The sequence below is a fragment of the Bos indicus genome, chromosome 17 (assembly GCF_029378745.1).
Source record: "Bos indicus isolate NIAB-ARS_2022 breed Sahiwal x Tharparkar chromosome 17, NIAB-ARS_B.indTharparkar_mat_pri_1.0, whole genome shotgun sequence".
Lineage (NCBI taxonomy): Eukaryota > Metazoa > Chordata > Mammalia > Artiodactyla > Bovidae > Bos > Bos indicus.
In genome coordinates, this window is record NC_091776.1 from 4384977 (window position 1) to 4403439 (window position 18463).

The following is an 18463-nucleotide window of genomic DNA, read 5'->3' on the forward strand; positions in this document are numbered from 1 at the left end:
ATGAAAGTGTAACACGGGAATAGACTCAGTCCCAGCAGAAAAGAGCAGCACTTGCTAAATTACAAGATGAAGAGCATGGTTATTACCGGGCATTTGAACATTTTCACCTGAAATCAGACATTACCTGTCTTCCCATATAAGTCTAATGATTAGCAACATAAACCATGATCCAGAAGCTAAATATTTAGTGACATATTTGAACACTCTTACAAATGCAGGAAAAGAAATTGAGAACTACTAAAGACACATATGCATGGAAATAAAAAAAATCTAAGAAGGTTGACACATAAATTCCATGTTAGTGGGGGCTTGCCAATTAAACACAGCTTGTGTGGGTAAAAACAATGTAACCATCAGATAACAAAATCCTTGGGCAGAGAAAAATCCTGCCCCAGCATTTTCCTCCCCACATCATCTCTGGTATTTTGCCTGATTCACTTTCTCAAATCTACAACTTGGTGGAAATTACAACCAAATGGAAAAGAAGAATTTGATAGGAGGAGATGAAATGAAAGAAAAATGCCTGCACCCACAATTCCACAGTTGAAACCGTATCTCCCAGTCCAAATTACACCACTGAGATCGGAAAACTATCCCAACCCTTTATTTCTGACGGTAGAGTGATGAAGAGTAGGGAGAGAGGATAGAAGAGAAAAACAGACTGAAAACGTCTTCTGGAGAAAGGGAGATTGGTGAAAGCTTGTCTGGCTGGTCTAAGAAACACAGTTGGGAAACAGGTCAAGAATCCTTTGCAAAATCAAATTTCAACATGTGATTTGTGGGTAAGCGGCAGCACATTTGATTATATGTCATCCTAAAGACACTAGACTCCATTTCCATTGTTTAATTTTACGGCATTCCTGGATTATGGCTTCTCTTTGTGGAACTTAAATGAGTTTATTTATTAATATAGCTACTTTTTTTTAAATTTTTCTTGGACCAACAACAATGGTGCAGATGTGCTTAAATCGACTTCCCAAGAAGCTAAAAGTCTTCTTTTACATTTATAGGAAGGAGCTCTTGAACCACTGGGATTACCTATAAACTCACAGGAAACTACCTTTTACCTGCCAGAGCAGGTGGTACCTGGAGCTCAAGGTACGGATTAAAATACAATTCAAAAAACAAGGTACTTTTAATTTTTCAAATTTATGAGCATGTTATTATCCACTTGCAATGAAATCTGCATTGTTACTGAGGACTCAACTGGAGGAAAGAAAAGAGGACAATCTTCAGTGAAATTAAAACAGGGTGACCTATTTCCAGTTCAATCAAGCCTCTATCCCAAATGGGCCATTTTGTAAATGAGAAAAGCCAGATGCAGTATCTTTCTTGATGGGAGGAATGTGAGTGTGCATGGAGGCGGGGCAGGGGGCCTCAGGAAGCCATCGGCTTTAACTTCTGTCTCCAGGGAGGCGTGTGCCCAAGCTTTCCAAGGGTTCTCCTTCCCAGGGTCAGATGTATGACAGCTCCCCTAGACTGCTGAGCTTGACCATATGGAAGCTGATTTTTAAGCCAAGCCCCCAACTTGTGATATGACAGTTATGCCTGTTTCCTCTACCTCTTTCTTTAGTTTGCCAACGTTTGCCATTGCCTTCTTCCTGAAAGTACTCACCTTCCGTAGTCAGTTCTTAAGATCTGCTTTGGGTTTTCAAAGTTCCAGAAGGCTGGGTCTGTGTGATGGGGAGTGTTAAGTCGTCAGGCTAATTGACATTCATCTGACAGTGCCCTGGGACAGTCAGGGTGAGTGGGGTCTCCTCTCCCCACATCCATCACCTTGCCAAGTCTCTTCCTTTGCTTTCTTTGGGGACTACACAAAGAGGCTGAATATTCTGGGGAAAGGCAGAGGGCAGCCAGGGCCCTAAGCCCCAGGAGGTGGGTGAGATTAGCGAGAAAGGGGAAGAGAAATCTATTCTACATCGGAACTTCAACAGACACAGGCGTATATAGCAGCAATACGTTTTCCCCCCCCCCCCGGAAGCGTATTATTTAAATCTGTTGTTGATTAGAATAAATGTTTACTTAAACTAATAAGTTTCTAATAATAATAATAAAAGCACTTAGAAGAATGGAATTCTCAATAGAGAATATGAACGCAGAGTGGGTAAAGCAGAAAAGGGGAGCCTGGCATGTAAAAAGCAGGAATGAATATCTCCTCCAGTGATGTTATTTGAATAATTACATTTGGTTTCTTTTTCCTCAGTATTTGGTCTAATCTGAACCTGCAAATTCTTCGAGGAAGCCTGATCTGGTCAATTCTGATCAACTGCATAATAATGATATTCAAAGAACCCTAATAGAAAGCAGATCCTATAAATCTACACTAAAATTCTTATATAAGTAATAAAGGGACACAGATGGTATTAGATTTTTTTTTTGAAAAGTAATCACGGGTATGTACAAATGAGAATTTTACCACAATTAGAAGTAACTTGGTCACATTTTTTAAAAGAAAAAAAAATGACTGTAAAAAATTTGTGGCAATTTTTAAGTTTGGAAGTATTTCTCTCCTATACATCTCAATAATACACATAAATATTTGGCTGAAGTCTTAGTTTTATCAGAGAGGTAATGAAAAAAAAGCACAAGGGAGTCTTAAAAATTAAGCTTAGTTAAATAAATAGCTACATGTTTAGGATTTTTTTCTACTTAATAAGAATAGGTAAAAGAAAGTCCTGAGTTTAGAGAAATTAATGTCTAAAGAAATCCAAGTGAAGGACATTTTTACTTTAGTAAGACAAAGAATGAGTATTTTTTTTTACCATATTTCACAAGCAACAAAATCACTCAACTTTTGTTATTATGTAAATAAAAAAATTAAGTCATCCCAGGATTATAACATTAACTATGGTGAAAATATGTATAGATTTTATTCTCCATTTAAAAATGTGTGGGTTATATATACGCTGTATTCTTGTTTCTTGAAACAGCACATTCTACCAGAGAACATTTTTACATTCAGCAGTGTTTTAACCTTTCCAATGCCAACCCCTCGTGTCTTTCTAGGAGAAAACTGGAAAGAAACACTTGGAGGTTTAGGAAAGGCCACTATTCACATCTCTGCAACAAAAAGCTGCTTTCTCCACCACGGCACACACGAAACTTCTCATTGTGTGCTCGCTCTGGAGGGGCGTGCATTACTTAACAACACAGTGGGTTAGGAAAGATGCTGCTAAAGCGTCTGTCCAAAAATACTGAAAGGCACCGGGAAACAGGTTCACAGTGGGCAGGAGTGAATCCTAATACTTAAGAAATCGATTGAAGAATCTGGGCAAACAAATGGTTTTCCTTACACAGTCTGATTAAAACAAAGCCGAGAACAAAAAACCACTCACAATTTACTCATGAGGAATAAAACTACTGTAAGATGATCTAAACCAAAGAATTGAACTAATAATTTTTAAAATGCCTCGTTCTGAATCTATGGACCTGTTCCTTAAAGCTGATAGTGAAACCATCTTTTCTTAAGACAGAAATATCATTTGACCTTTGGGTTCAGAAATCTACTAATTAACATTCCATTTTTAATTTAAAATAATAGCCTTCCTACTTGCTCTCCTAATCCCCTGCCCCCCACCCCAATAAGGAATAATGGCAGGGTGGGGCATCGTTGCACAAACAGCTCTTGGATACAAAAATGATGCCTACTGTTTCAGGAAGCAAACCTAAGGTCCAACCCAAGATTTTTTTTTTCCCCTTTCTATGTAGTGCTGCCATTGAACTCCACCCAGATTTGAGTCTATTTCAAAGGCAGCAAAAAAAAAAAAAAAAGTCAGAAAAGGCCCCAAATGTTCTCCTGCACATTTTCTGATCATCAATGGCATTCAGAATTCAGAGGGTCGAGTCATGCATTATGAATGACTGGGTTTCCAATGGTAACTGGGAACTGTGGCACTTAACCCCAGGGTTCCCTAACAGAGCACACAGTGGGGGAGGGTCGAATCACACAGTCTCCTCTACCCTGGGGTACCGAGGAAGGAATCCTGCAAATTAAACATTTCATCCCCATTTTTGTACCCAACAGCGAGATGCACAGGGAAAAAAATCTTATATTTAAAATAGGCCTATATACACACTAAAATAAAACTAGTAAAAATAAAGATCCAGTTCGATCACATTAGAAACTTGATAAGAAAAATCTGGCATGATGATCGCCCTATTCTTGCTAATTTGATGCTTTTGTTTAAGCAGAGTGGGTCTCCCTCTGACTGATAGTTACAGAGCATACTACATCACCATTAGAGAGAAGAGAGGGGTAAACGCCAGAACAGAGGCAGCAGGATGAATTAGTTATTCCCCTGGCCTAAGACTAAGCAGCATGAACACCGAGGACCTACCCATTTCTGCAGACAGACTAATGAACGAGGCAAAGAACGACATCTTCCCCCACCTGGCGCTGCAGCCCGCAGCCACCCAAAAGAACAATGCACATTTCTGCTCACGTCTCGAGTCTGGAAGCACCATGCAAAGAGACTGGTTAAAATTCCCTACCATGCAGTGCAGCCATCATCAGCAGCCCAGCATATCTTCTGCTCTATGGAGTGATGTGCCAGCTCATGAACAGAAGAGAGGAAGAGAAAAATGGAGGAGACAAGAGAAGGCTCAGGAAAGTCGGCAGGGACGTTTCTGGGTCATTAACAAGTGGGAGACCCCTTTCGGTATTGAAACCAATCAACCTTTATCTCCCAGGACATCTTTTTCTCACTCAGCGTCTGTTGAAAAGACTGCAGCAGACCAAGCAAGGGATTATGGGATCGGGATGCAGCAGCGAGCTGCAATGAGATTCGTGGGTGGCTTGCGCTCCCCTCTGAGTCAGCAGTCAGCTGTTTCCACGCTCCTGTGCTGGGCCGAGGCACCATCACCAGAACCGGGCTGCACGGTTACCAGGGGGAGGACTGTCTGTGCCCAGCTCCCTGCGCTCACAGCCGACAGGCTTACTAACCGGAGAGAGGGTGTGCCGCTAAGTAAGCAAAAGGGGATGCAGTGGCCAAAGATCCCAGGAAGAAATTAGGCACGCGGGAGCTCAGTAGGAAAAGTTCGAATTTAGAAGACTGTTTGGGTGGAGTGTGAGAGCACAAACTCACCTCCCTTAGTAAGGAAAAAAAAAAAAATCTATTTCCTTAGATTTTTTAACTAGCTTGAAACACCAATGCAAGTTTTTTTTAAAATGCAAAACAGCCCAGTTCAACAAGGCTCTACTTTTTCCTTTCTTGGTCTTACCCAGGAAAGGGTCTATAAAATACAGTTCCTCAAAGTCAAATCATGCAAATGATATTTCTCTGTTTTTTGTTGTTCTAATCATTCAGGGAAAAATCATGTAAGTCAATATTTATTTCAAGGGGCCAACAGAACCTTTTGTTTTTCTGATGACGCCATAGTTCTCAAAGGTTAGAAACTTGTCAAACTTGACATATTAACATAACTCCTCTATCAGGTCATTTAACTGATCCTGAAAAGGCTTTGGTAACAAAAATGACCAGCAAGAAGCCACATAAAAAGTTAGGTCTTCATATTACAAACAATACTTTAGAATATAAAAATCCTATATATCAGAATGGAATCCATAATCATTCCCTTTCTATAGCAATGGAGCAGGGAAAGAAATGCATTGCTTTCTATTCCTTGGTTAGTTACTAGTTTAAAAGTAGACACTAATTATTTTATTTAAATGATAAAAACTGAATTTGCATGTTTAATAATATTAATATTCATTAAATCCTTTCCATGTAATCAGGCATTGCAGCAAGCCCGGTGAAGGGGCACTCAGCTCTGCAGAGGGGCAGGAGGGGAAGGTCACAAAGAATTTGGTGAACTTGACAAATCCAGAAAAATGCAGAGACATGCCCAAATTGGCGTAGTACACAGTTCTCAAAAGCTCAGGTTAAACCTGCTTTAGAAGTTCTGTTTTTTAACAGCTTTATTGAGATATAATTCACTTACTACACAATTCACCCACTTCAAGTGTACAGTTTTCATCATTTAAAAGTCTACAAACAATAAATGCAAGAGACGGAGTAAAGAAAAAGCAACTCTCCAGCACTGCTGCTGAGAATGCAAACTGGTATAGCCACTATGGAGAACAGTATGGATACTCCTTAAAAAACTAAAAATAGTGTTGCCATATGATCCTGCAATCCTGCTTTTGAGCATTGATCTGGAGAAAACTCTAGTTTGAAAAGATACATGCACCCCAATGTTCACAGCGGCACTGCTGACAACAGCCAAGACGTGGAAACAGCCTAAATGCCCATCGACAGGCAAATGGGTAGAGATGTGGTAACTATATACACATACATGCACCACAGAACATACTCAGCTATGAAAGGAAGGAATAATGTCCTTAGCAGCAACATGGATGGATCCAGAGATGAACTTACTAAGTGAAATAAACCAGATAAAGACAAGTATCATGTGATGTTGTTAGGGGAAGCACACTGATCGAAACCGCCCACCCTGGCCAGGCACCATAGTAACCATTTGCATGAGTTGTTTTATGACAGGAGATCCTGATAAGGAATACGGAACTAATAAGCCACCACCAACTGGAAGAGTTCGGGAAAGGTCGAAAGGAGACACCGAGTGTCTGTCCACTTCCCAAAATCCCTCTCGCCAGCATCCATCTTGTCTGAGCAATGCGTGCGCCACCAGGAAAGACTCTGAATTAGAATGATCGGCCAAAGACCACCTGGAAATTAATCCCATCACCATAAAACCCGACATTGAGAGCCACGTGGCAGAGCAGTTCTCTTGGGTTCCCTTACCCTACTGCTCTCCACCCGGGTGCCCTTTCCCAATAAAATCTCTTGCTCTGTCAGCACATGTGTCTCCTCGGGCAATTCATTTCCGAGTGTTAGACAAGAGCCCAATTTCAGGCCCTGGAAGGGGTCCACCTTCCTGCAACAATATCACTTATACATAGAATCTAAAAAAAAGATACAAATAAACTTATTCACAAAACAGAAAGAGACTCACAGACACAGGAAACAAACTTATGGTTATCAAAGGAGAGATAAATTAGGACTCTGAGATTAGCAGATACACATACGATTTTATATATTAGCAGATAGAAAATAGTTAAACAACAAGGTCCTACGGTATGGCATAGCAACTATATTCAACATCTTGTAATGAAGTATAATGGAAAAGAATCTGAAAAAAGTATAATTGAATCACTTTGCAGTACACTGGAAACTTAACACAACACTATAAATCAACTATACCTCAATTTAAAAGTTTTTTAAAGCTGTTCCCTTTAGCTATTACTCCCTACTTTCCCATCCCCCACAGTCCTAAGCAGCCACTCATCTACTTTTTGTCTCTATCTGTTCAGTTCAGTCGCTCAGTCACGTGCGACTCTTTGTGACCCCATGGATTGCAGCACACCAGGCTTCCTTGTCCATCACCAACTCCCAGAGCTTGCTCAAATTCATGTCCATCGAGTTGGTCATGCCGTCCAACTAAACCGTCCTCTGTCGTCCCCTTCTCCTGCCTTCAGTCTTTTGTCCCTACAGATTTCCCTATTCTGGCCTGTTACACAAATGGGATCATATAATAAATATATGGGGAAACAGTGGAAACAGTGTCAGACTTTATTTTTCTGGGCTCCAAAATCACTGCAGATGGTGACTTCAGCCATGAAATTAAAAGACGCTTACTCCTTGGAAGGAAAGTTATAACCAACCTAGATAGCATATTCAAAAGCAGAGACATTACTTTGCCAACAAAGGTTTGTCTAGTCAAGGCTATGGTTTTTCCTGTGGTCATGTATGGATGTGAGAGTTGGACTGTGAAGAAGGCTGAGCACCGAAGAATTGATGCTTTTGAACTGTGGTGTTGGAGAAGTCTTGAGAGTCCCTTGGACCGCAAGGAGATCCAACCAGTCCATTCTGAAGGAGATCAGCCCTGGGATTTCTTTGGAAGGAGTGATGCTAAAGCTGAAGCTCCAGTACTTTGGCCACCTCATGCGAAGAGTTGACTCATTGGAAAAGACTCTGATGCTGGGAGGGATTGGGGGCAGGAGAAGGGGACGACAGAGGATGAGATAGCTGGATGGCATCACTGACTCGCTGGACGTGAGTCTGAGTAAACTCCAGGAGTCGGTAATGGACAGGGAGGCCTGGCGTGCTGCAATTCATGGGGTCGCAAAGAGTCGGACATGACTGAGCAACTGATCTGATCTGATCTGAATAATGTTGATCTAGGGGTCTGGCTTACTTCACTTACAGAACAGTTCCAAGGTTCATCCATGTGGCTTGTATCAGTACTTCGTTCTTTTATACGGCTGAAAAATATTCCATTGTACAGATAAGCAGATGGATATTTTGTTTACGGACATTTGGGTTGTTTCAACTTTTTGGCTGTTATAAATAATGTTGCTATAAACATTCATATATGCTGCTGCTGCTGCTAAGTCGCTTCAGTAGTGTCCAATTCTGTGCGACCCCACAGACGGCAGTCCACCAGGCTCCCCTGTCCCTGGGATTCTCCAGGCAAGAACACTGGAGTGGGTTGCCATTTCCTTCTCCAATGCAGGAAAGTGAAAAGTGAAAGTGAAGTCGCTGAGTCGTGTCCGACTCCTAGCAACCCCATGGACTGCAGCCTACCAGTCTCCTCCATCCATGGGATGTTCCAGGCAACAGTACTGGAGTGGGTTGCCATTGCCTTCTCCGATAAACATTCATATATAGGTGTTTGCTAGAAGTTTACAATTTAATTAGAACCCACTCTGGTAACTAAAGGCAGGCACATCCCACGCCAAAGCTACAACGTCTTTTTCCTAAGACAGGCTATCACAACAGTCCCTGACTTCTTAAGACAGGCCTCTCCTCTCCTCTTGTGTTTCTGATGAAATTTACTGACCATGATGAATCCAGTAGCCAAATTCATCGAAATCTAGTCCTCCCCTCTGACATCATTTCTTCTGACCCCTCCACTCAACCCAAACTGTGGGGCATACACTTGGAGTGAGTCTCTGTTCTCACAGGATGGTGAAAAAGTGGGAGAGATCCTTGGTCTTGTTGCCTGGCTTGCAGTCAGAGAAGCTTCACCTACTCACTCAATCACTGAATGTCTAGCATGTGCCAGGCATTGAGCAGGCTCTGAGGATACAGAGACAGACAGAACGGTGGCTCAGCCTTCAGGAAGATCACAGCTCAGAGTGGGAGATAGATGAGTAAGCAGACAATTGCAGTTGGGAATGGTAAGTCCTTGACTAGTGGTTTGTTTAGAAACCACTATAGAAAGAAACTATAGATTCTTTCTGGGTTGGAGTTGCATTGAGACCTTCTGCAGCCAGAGGGTAAAGCCCCAGGAGCAGAGATGAGCCCGAGATCCTTGTGAGTCTGCTGCGTGCCATGCGGACTTCGGGGTGCTGTCTCATCTCTCCCCAGTGTTTCCCTCCAGTTGAATAGACGTTAGAGAGCTAACTGTCCTCAGCCAGTTGGACTGCGGTCACTCAGGAAGTATACAGACAGTGCACACGTGTAAGACATGAGAGGTGCTAATAGAACTGGGCTTGGCAGGACCCTGGGAGATAGAGAACTGAAATTTACTGATGGATTATGTGTCAGGTTCAATTCAAAGTCCTTTGTGTACAGTCTACTTATCTCCAATCAAGGACATCTCTGCTAGAACATAAACTTCTTAGGATGGCATTTAGGGCCATTTATGATCTGCCCTCTGCCTTCCACATTTTTTTTTCCTTGTAGCCTTCCCAGTGACACTCTGGTTCCTAAGTCATGCCACCATGCATTTTTAAGCAGAATTTCTCAACCCGGGAAGGGCACCGATCCCCCTAATGGAGCGCTGGGGTATGCATTCAGGAATGGGAAGGGGCATTTTTGACTGTCCTACTGATTATTTGTCTGGGGGCTGGGGGTGAGGAGATACTACTGAGGTTTAGTGCCTGAGGCAGGATGCCTGCCATCCCCCAGCACACGGGAGGATCTCCTACAAGTATCTCTGTCCCCTCACTCTGCTGAAACCAATGCAAGAAACATACTGCTTGTTCTGAGAGGAACGCGGGTCTCCTACAAGTATCTCTGTCCCCTCACTCTGCTGAAACCAATGCAAGAAACATACTGCTTGTTCTGAGAGGAACGCGCAAGCTCTTCTGACTCCTCTCCTGGGTTAACTCCTTCAAGTCCTCCAGAACTCCACAAAGACAGCCACATTTTAGGAAGGATTCCCTGTGGCTCCTTCCATCCCAGACCCTCCCATCCCCGTGTGGACTGGATGTCTGCTCATGAGCTCCACAGCATCCCTTGCTGGAAATTACTGCCAGCTCCATCTCTTACCTCTAACCCCACAGCCCCGATGCAGTGCCTTGTCACATAGCAAGCAGCCAGGAAGCAGATGTGCAGTGACAGAGCCCTACAAACGGATGAGCGATACAGCATCATGGAAAGGTTCTGCTCATCTCAGAGCTGGAAAATAGATGGATCAGACACCATTATGGAAAGGCAATTCTTCGCACCTGCTTTGTGGTTTAGAATTTAGAAAGCACCTTCATAATACAAAGCAAAGCAAACCCAGAGACAGAATTTAACAGGGAAGGACAAATCTGACTCCATATTGGATCTGTTTCTTTTGCTTTAACTTTTGTATTCTGTTGCCTTTGCTCTAAGTTAAGAAGGCTGTCTACAGGCCTGAAATATACAGGATGGCCCTCTCTCAAGGTTCTGGCCTTTAAAAGTATAACACGTTTCCATTCATATAAGATAAAAAGTTGCAGAACAGAGAATAATGTCTTTTAGGAGGTTTACAGGAACATTTTGACTCGATAGCTGCAAGAACAAAGGATTCCGGCACCAAAAGGTTTGCTGCAACCAACCACACCCCTTCCCTTTTTAGTAGAAAAGAAGCCCGGGGAATTCCCTGGCCACCCAGTGGTTAAGACTCTGCACTTTCACTGCTGTGGGCCTGGGTTTGATCCCGTCAGGAAACTGAGGTCCCTCAGTCTTGTCCGACTCTTTGCAACCCCATGGACTATAGCCCACCAGGCTCCTCTGTCCATGGAATTTTCCAGGCAAGAATACTGGAGTGGATTGCCATTTTCTCCTCCACGGGATCTTCTTAACCCAGGGATTGAACCTGGGTCTCCTGTGTCTGCTGCATTGGCAGATGGATTCTTTACCACTGAGCCACCTGGGAAGCTGGAATGGTATAACCAAAAAATAGATAAATAAAACAAAATAAGGACTCTGTTGGAAAAAAAAAAAAAAAAGCCTGAATTCTAACGGGGAAGATGGTTGTTTGGGGCACTAGTCCATCATCTTGACCTGCTGGCTTTCTGAATACAGTTGCTGCTCCTCGCCCCAACAACCTGCCTTACTTATCGGCCTGTCATGCTGCGGGCAGTAACAAGAGCAGGTATCTTATTACTTTAGTGGAAACCGAGGTTCAGAAGGTTTACAAGACCAGCCCAGAGTGCAGCGGCCATTGGGCAGTGAGCTGAACTAGAGTTCGGGCCTTATGGCTGGCATAGCTCTTCTTTCACGGTGCCACAATGCCCCTCAAGGATGGGCAAAGGCCGGGACAGGGGTCAGCCAATCCCACAGTGCAACAAACCCAGCTGTTTAGAGAGGGGATGTCTTTCAGGGAAAGATAAACGCAACCAACTAGGAGGAGGCAGCCTAAAACTAGGCGCCTATAAAGTCGACCTAATAAAATCATCATTTAGTTTAGTTGTTGTTTTGTTTTATTTTATAATCTTTGTTTCCAAAAGCCTTTCTGAATATTGTTGCCAAATGGTCTTCTGAAAGAAGATGGTAAGGAATGATTATTTCCAGTCCAGGGTTGAGTGACTGGAGAAGAGATATTGTTAGGATGGATTTTACAGATCAGCACTCCACAAGTGACCCCTCAGAACCAGGCTCTTCTTGTCAGTCCAGACTCTTTGCAACCAACTTGAGTGAATGGTTTGGCTTGGGCCCCAGGAGGCAGTCCTCTCCTCTCCTTTGGCAGAGGCAGCACAGACTGCTCACCCTGGAGTCTAGGAGTCATTCTTCAGTGGGGTGGAGAGGTCCTACACCAAAGGGGACTGTTTGAAAATAATGGTTGATGAAGCAGAAACGATCTTCCCTATAAAAGTGTTCTTGCAAAGAGAGATGGTCCAAGTTGGCCTTAACCTAGTGGGGTTCTGTGGATGAAAACAGAACTAGCTGACCCAGTTAAAGCCCAGGAACTCACACCAGAACTCATCTTGGAATTACCATTTAATTTTTTGTGGGGGAGGGGAGCGGGGGTTACCATTTAATGTCATACATTTTACATATAATTATATGCCAGGTGGTGTACTAGGCAGTGATGACCCAAAAATACATGAGACATGAGCAGAACCTCTCAGAAGCACTCCTGGGGACAGAGTTTCCTGCCTCCAAGTCACAGGCATGTTGATTGGGTCTCAGGTGTCAGGACGGCCCTTCCTAGACAGGCCACACCCAAAGGTAGTGGGGTTTGCAACTTGAACATACCTTTTTGAGGGAGGTAATTCAACCCCTAGCCTCTACTATGGGTGAAAGGCTACCACAAGGCCTGGGCTGATGCAGACCCACCTGAGAAGGGCCTGGCTTTCCCGTAGCAGCGTTCTCTCATGAACAGAGTTGAGATACATGGAAGAATGTTACATCTGCCTACTTCTGGTGTGCATGAGCGGAACTCCGAGGTGGCTGCACAACTGGAGTGGTGTAAAAGGTGGGTGGGAAAAGGGGCTACGACTTGTGCTCTCCTCCGCGGGCTTTTATCTCTGGTACACATCCCAAGTAGGGGAGCGGGGCAAGAAGCTCTGAGCCTCGCAACATGGTGAAGGTGCTATGCTGCCTGCTTTGCCTCCTGTGCCGATGATTACTAACCATACTATAATATTAAAATCTCTGTGTCTTGTGGGTCTGGTTGGCAGCTCGAACCCACAACCACGCTGTGTTGCTGGCCTTTCCTTATCTGAGTTTCTTCTTGCCCTCAGAAGCCCCTTCTCAGCCCAAAGATGTCCTTCACACAAAAAACTGAAGCAGAACACGATTCTGCAATCCATCAGACATCCCAGCAGCATGCTAACCCTTCCTTATTCTTTGTCTTGCTCTGACTATGACAAAAATAACAAGCAAAAGCAAGCAAACAAAATGCTCTTTTGTTTTACTGTTCTTTGGCCTCACTAAGTTTAAGTCGACCATCTGTCCTGAGCATCCCCTGAAGAGAAGCTCCCAGTCCTAACTCTGGGTCCCTAATTACTGATGTCCATTCTGATGAGCACATCAAGACCGAGGGTTGTTTTTCTCTCCGCCAGTTTCACAATCACACTTTCCATTTGGACAATTAAACCCAAGGCAGCGCCAAGTTCCGGCTTGCCTCAGCGGTTTACCTTGTTTAAGTAATCACTGCAGTGGCTCTGACTACCAGGTTGGGATTTAGAGTCAGGGATTCTAGGTGGCAAATTTCCCCCAGTGACTGCCCTGCCAAGGCCGGGGCTGAGGCCCAGCCACGACCTGAGCTGGGAGGGGCACGGCCCTGACCTGAAGGTCCCGGCGCGGCTGCGCTGCTGGTAACACCTTGCTGGACCCGGACTTCCTCTTCCCCGCGTTCCTTCCTCTCTGTCCCATAAAAAGGATTATTTTTTAACCAAGATATAATTCAGAGAGAACCTTACAAAAGTTCATGTCTGTTGACCAGTATTTCCGCTTCCAGAACTCTAGTCTAAGGAAATAATCCCAGGTGGCGGCCAATCTCCCAGAGCCTGGCTTCCAAGGCCAGGCGGTGCCCGGAAAACAGCCATCGGTCCAGACACAGCCCCGCCGCGGTTCCTATGGCAACAGGCTCCGCCCCGAGGCGGCTAGCTCTGTAGAAGCATCCACCGCTCTGCTTGCACTCTGAATCTTTCTTTCTCTCCCTGGAGGCGTCCTTTTCTAACCTTATTTCTCACCAGGAGGCAAGATCACTGTATGAGATAACTGATTCATGTGGTGGTGATGGCAGCGCCGAGGAGGGCGGGGAGACTCAGGCTTTTTATTTGGGTGACAGCAATCAACGCTGTGACAGGGACCACCGAGGCCTGCCCCTCCTGCAATGCAGGTGCGCCCACTGCGGTTCTTTCCCATCCTCTGGGCTGCGCTTCACCTCTCCTGCCTTCCAGGCCGGCAGGCTTCTGCATCTGAGCTATCTTAACCAAGGTGCCACCGGGTCAAGGTGGGGTTTTCTCCTTTCACAGGCCTGAGTTTCCTGAGGTCAGTGCCCTAATGTGAAGGGTGGTACTCAAGGAGGAAGCTGGGCACCTTGGCAGAGGGAATAATCTGAGGATGGTGAAACTTGGCACCACCCGCAGGAAGCTGCCTCCCCCAGCACCTGTAACCAGAGGAGAGCATTTTCCTAAGCAGCCTGTGAGGCACACGCCACACTGGTCACCTTATTAGAATCATACTGCCAAAGTCAGCGTGCAGCTGTAATTTAGGCACTGGCTCTGGAGGCACATCTGTATTTGCTCTGTGCTCAGGCTGCTCATTGCCTCTGTAAGCTCCTTTGTGAACTGTCACTTCATAAGGCTGCTGTGATGATTCAATGATACAGCACAGAGGGGCCTGAGCGCCAGGCTCAGCGCACAACATGCTCAGCCCTCAAGTCACTGCGACCAGGGCAGTGGCGGGGAGTGTGGGCTGCAGTGCCAGGATGGGTTTGAGCCCCCACTCTGCCACTGATGAGTTTGAGCAAGTCCCTGAGCCTCTCTGTGCCTCAACTTCCTCATCCATACAATGGGCACAGTAACTTGGCTCACTGGGTTTGTGTGGGAACCGAATGGTTTAGTCTATAAAGAGAACCCACTCCAGTGCCTGACGCACAGCAAGGAGTCCGTTCACATACTAGGAGACCAGAGGCGCTGGCAGTATCGCCTCTCCCAGGCTTGAGCTCCTTTAGGAATGACTAGTGACTCTCTTTTGTATTCCGAGAGCCTGGCTCATGTAGGGGCTCAATAAACATTGATTTTTTGGATGAAAAGTTATTTCTCTTCTTATGCCAACTAAAACAAGTCAGGAAACGAGAGTGGGCAGAATCATGGAAAGTCAGAAACGATGTAGCTGTCCACTTTTATCATCCTGGAAGGACAGCCTCCCCCAGCCTCAGCCACTTAGCAGCGGTGTCTCCCACTGGCTCTCACACATTTGAGGAAGAGGCTACAGCGCTACTCTGTTGCTCTGGGTGAGTCCTCACACTAACTCTTAAAGGTAGGCCAGCCCAGCAAAGAAGAAGGTCTCTGCTCCCGTCCATCTGGCTTGTTCTTATGAGAAAGAGCCCTGGTACTTTCTGCTGGTCAGCGGCCAGTGGACATGAGTCCTCACTGGTCAGCTGCTCGCCTTCAGACCCAGTAGCCTTCTTGGAAAGATAAGAAGAAAAAGGATTCCTTTTGGCACCTTTCCAGAGTCAACATTTCCCCTTTGAGGAAAGCCATCCTCTCTAGATGTGAGAATGGGGGCCCTCACTTCATGTCCTCCACTGAATGGACCTGCTCTAAACACTGACTCATCCAGCTTTCTCCCTCAGCAGTTAGCAGCATGTCTGGGCTGGGTGCCAGGAAACCACAGAGCAACCAGAGGTGAGGGGAGCAGGGGCAGGAGAGTAGGAGCAGCCAGACCATAGCAGAGGGGGTGTATGCATGGGTCAGGTCAGGCCTGGCAAGTCGAGGGCACCCTGTATCTGGTGCGGTAGGAGTCACCTTGGTGCCAGGTGGAACCATCCAGGGCATGATGGCCAATGCCAGGGGCATCCCCACTCTTCCTTGATAATGTCTTTCCTCTTCCTGTCTCTCTTCTCCCCCTGTTCTCCTGCCCTCTCCCCACTGCCCACCCACTTCCTTTACTCCACTAGCTTTTAATTTCCCTCTACTATGTCCTGGGTGCTGCGCTGGGGTCCACATTCAGTCACCATCCTTAAGGGACTTGTGCACTTTTATGTGATGCAAACATAAAGTCTCAATTAAACATAAATTAATGAAAATAAAAATAAATTTGATCTCAAACAACTTTTACCTATGGCCTCCACCTCAGACCCAGCAAGGATGCTCATGGGTGTCACTCCAGCTGACTGGGATGGCATTCTGCACTGGATGATATTCCAGACTCTGGAGTCAGACATGCTGCTGCTGCTGTTGCTACGTCGCTTCAGTCGTGTCAGACTCCGTGCAACCCCATAGACGGCAGCCCACCAAGCTCCCCCGTCCCTGGGATTCTCCAGGCAAGAACACTGGAGTGGGTTGCCATTTCCTTCTCCAATGCATGAAAGTGAAAAGTGGAAGTGAAGTCGCTCAGTCGTGTCTGACTCTTAGCGACCCCATGGACTGCAGCCTTCCAGGCTCTTCCATCCATGAGATTCTCCAGGCAAGAGTACTGGAGTGGGTTGCCAAGACATATGTGTGTGCAAATCCAACTCTGACACGGACCAGGGATGTGATGTGGGGGAAATTACACTGCTCTGACCCTCCTTCTCCTTCTCTGTAAAATAGTGATAGAAGAGTTGCACCTGTAGGGTTGTTATGAGAATAAAATAAGTGGATGCCTGAAAGATGCTGAGCACGGTGCCTGGCACATAGTCAGACTCAAAAGACATCACTATGGTGGTGGTTTTAATAACTGAAGTCCAGGGGTCAGAAAGCTTTCTCTGGAAACATTTTAGACTCTGTGGGCCACACAGTTCCGTGTTCTCTGTTACAACTACTCAGCCTTGCTGTAGAGTGAAGCAGCCACAGACAGAATGTGAAGGGCCATAGCTGTGTTCCAGTCAAACCGCCTTTATAAACACTGATAACATCTGTAAATTTCACACGCACAGAAAATTACTTTTCTTCTGACTTTTCTTCTCGAACCATTACAGCGCAGTGGGTGGATGCGGCCCGCAGGCCTTGGTTTGGGCACCCGGGAGCAAGCCTAATGAAAGGGTCGGCACTTCCTTTCACGGATTTTGCCTCAAAGGGAAATCTAGTTGGTAGGTCCGTAATACCCACAGACAGTGTCTACTTCAAGCCCGGCTAACTTTAACAAGGGCACAGACCAACCCAGAGACAGGGAAAACCTCATAAAGGAAAAACAATACCTACCTTTATTTGTGCACAAGCAAAGACAAGTAAACAACACCTTCAATCTACTAGTGCCCAAGATCAAAGATCGGAGAAGGCAGTGGCACCCCACTCCAGTACTCTTGCCTGGAAAATCCCATGCTCGGAGGAGCCTGGTGGGCTGCAGTCCATTCGGTCGCTAATAGTCGGGCAGGACTGAGCGACTTCACTTTCACTCTTCACTTTCATGCATTGGAGAAGGAAATGGCAACCCACTCCAGTGTTCTTGCCTGGAGAATCCCAGGGATAGGGGAGCCTGGTGGGCTGCCGTCTATGGGGTCGCACAGAGTCAGACACGACTGAAGTGACTTAGCAGTAGCCACGGCAGCAAGATCAAAGATAGAAAAGACAATTTCCTCCTTAGGCACATGATCGCCCTGTGTTTTGTGGACAAAGGCAAGCTGTTTCCACAGGTGCGAGAACTGGCCCTGTGTGTACTTCACTTCTCAAGGCTGGGTGTGGAGACACCAGCTGTAGGAAATGTCACAGAGGGTCACAACACCCCTAAATTTTACATGGAGAGGATGAAAGACTACAGAATGGATGATGAGTGAAGAAGGCTGGGGAAAATGAGGGCAGGCAGTAGGGACCCGCAGGAAAACAGGCCCAGTCCCAAGCCCCATGCAGATCAAAATGCAGATGATCCACTTGTACCACAGTCAGAGGCCCCAGTCGTGCTGGGCAATTCCTAGTCCCTGGCTCTCCCGCCTCCTCCCAAACTTCCTCAGTGTCTAAGGATGGAAACAGGAATGTGTGCTTCACTCTCCACTGCGATCTAGGATGGAGTTTATTCTCTAGTTCATATCAAATTCCTCGCAAGCCAGACAGTCTTTCTCGATGCTGTAAAAACACCATATTCCAGGTATACTGCAATTAACAGTTAACTTCTTTCCCTTGCTCCAGAGGAAATGCAAAGGCTTTCTTATAAAGCCATTCCAAGAATCCAATCTGTTCTTGTACATCTTTTAAAAACTATACACACTAATGTACTCAGTGCCACTGAACTGTACAGTTAAATATGGTTAAAATAGTATATTTTATATGATGTGACTTTTACTACAATAAAAAAACTTTAAACATACACACTCCTATATATAAAAAATAGATAACCAACAGAACATACTGTATAGCACAGGGAATGCTACTCAACAATATTTTTTAATAACCTATAAAGGAAAAGAATCTGAAAAAAACATATTCATGTATAACTGAATGACTGTGCTGTACACCAGAAACTAACACAACATTGTAAATTAACTATACCTCAATAAAAAATAAACTTCAAAAACAAGACTGTGTTATCTATGTTCTGGTCTCATTACTGGATGAAGAACCTACTAACCCTGACCCACTGAAGTGCTGACTGGCCCT

At 45.2% G+C, this 18463-nt stretch overlaps 1 protein-coding gene across 9 annotated transcripts in view; it reads right to left on the reverse strand.

Moving 5' to 3' along the window:
• TRIM2 (tripartite motif containing 2) overlaps nt 1–18463 on the reverse strand; it is a 186734-nt gene that overhangs the window by 64152 nt on the left and 104119 nt on the right. For 2 of the 9 annotated variants that reach the window (XM_070770106.1, XM_019977430.2), the window contains exon 1: nt 1616–1924. The exons of 6 other annotated variants lie outside the window; for them this stretch is intronic. Coding sequence is in view for 1 of the 3 variants with exons in the window: in XM_070770104.1 (XP_070626205.1) it covers nt 4492–4494 (3 nt within the window). In the remaining 2 variants the exon portion in view is untranslated. Of the gene's footprint in view, nt 1–1615; nt 1925–4491; nt 4730–18463 lie in introns of those variants that run through there. One more of the 9 variants, XM_070770104.1, reaches the window with a different exon arrangement.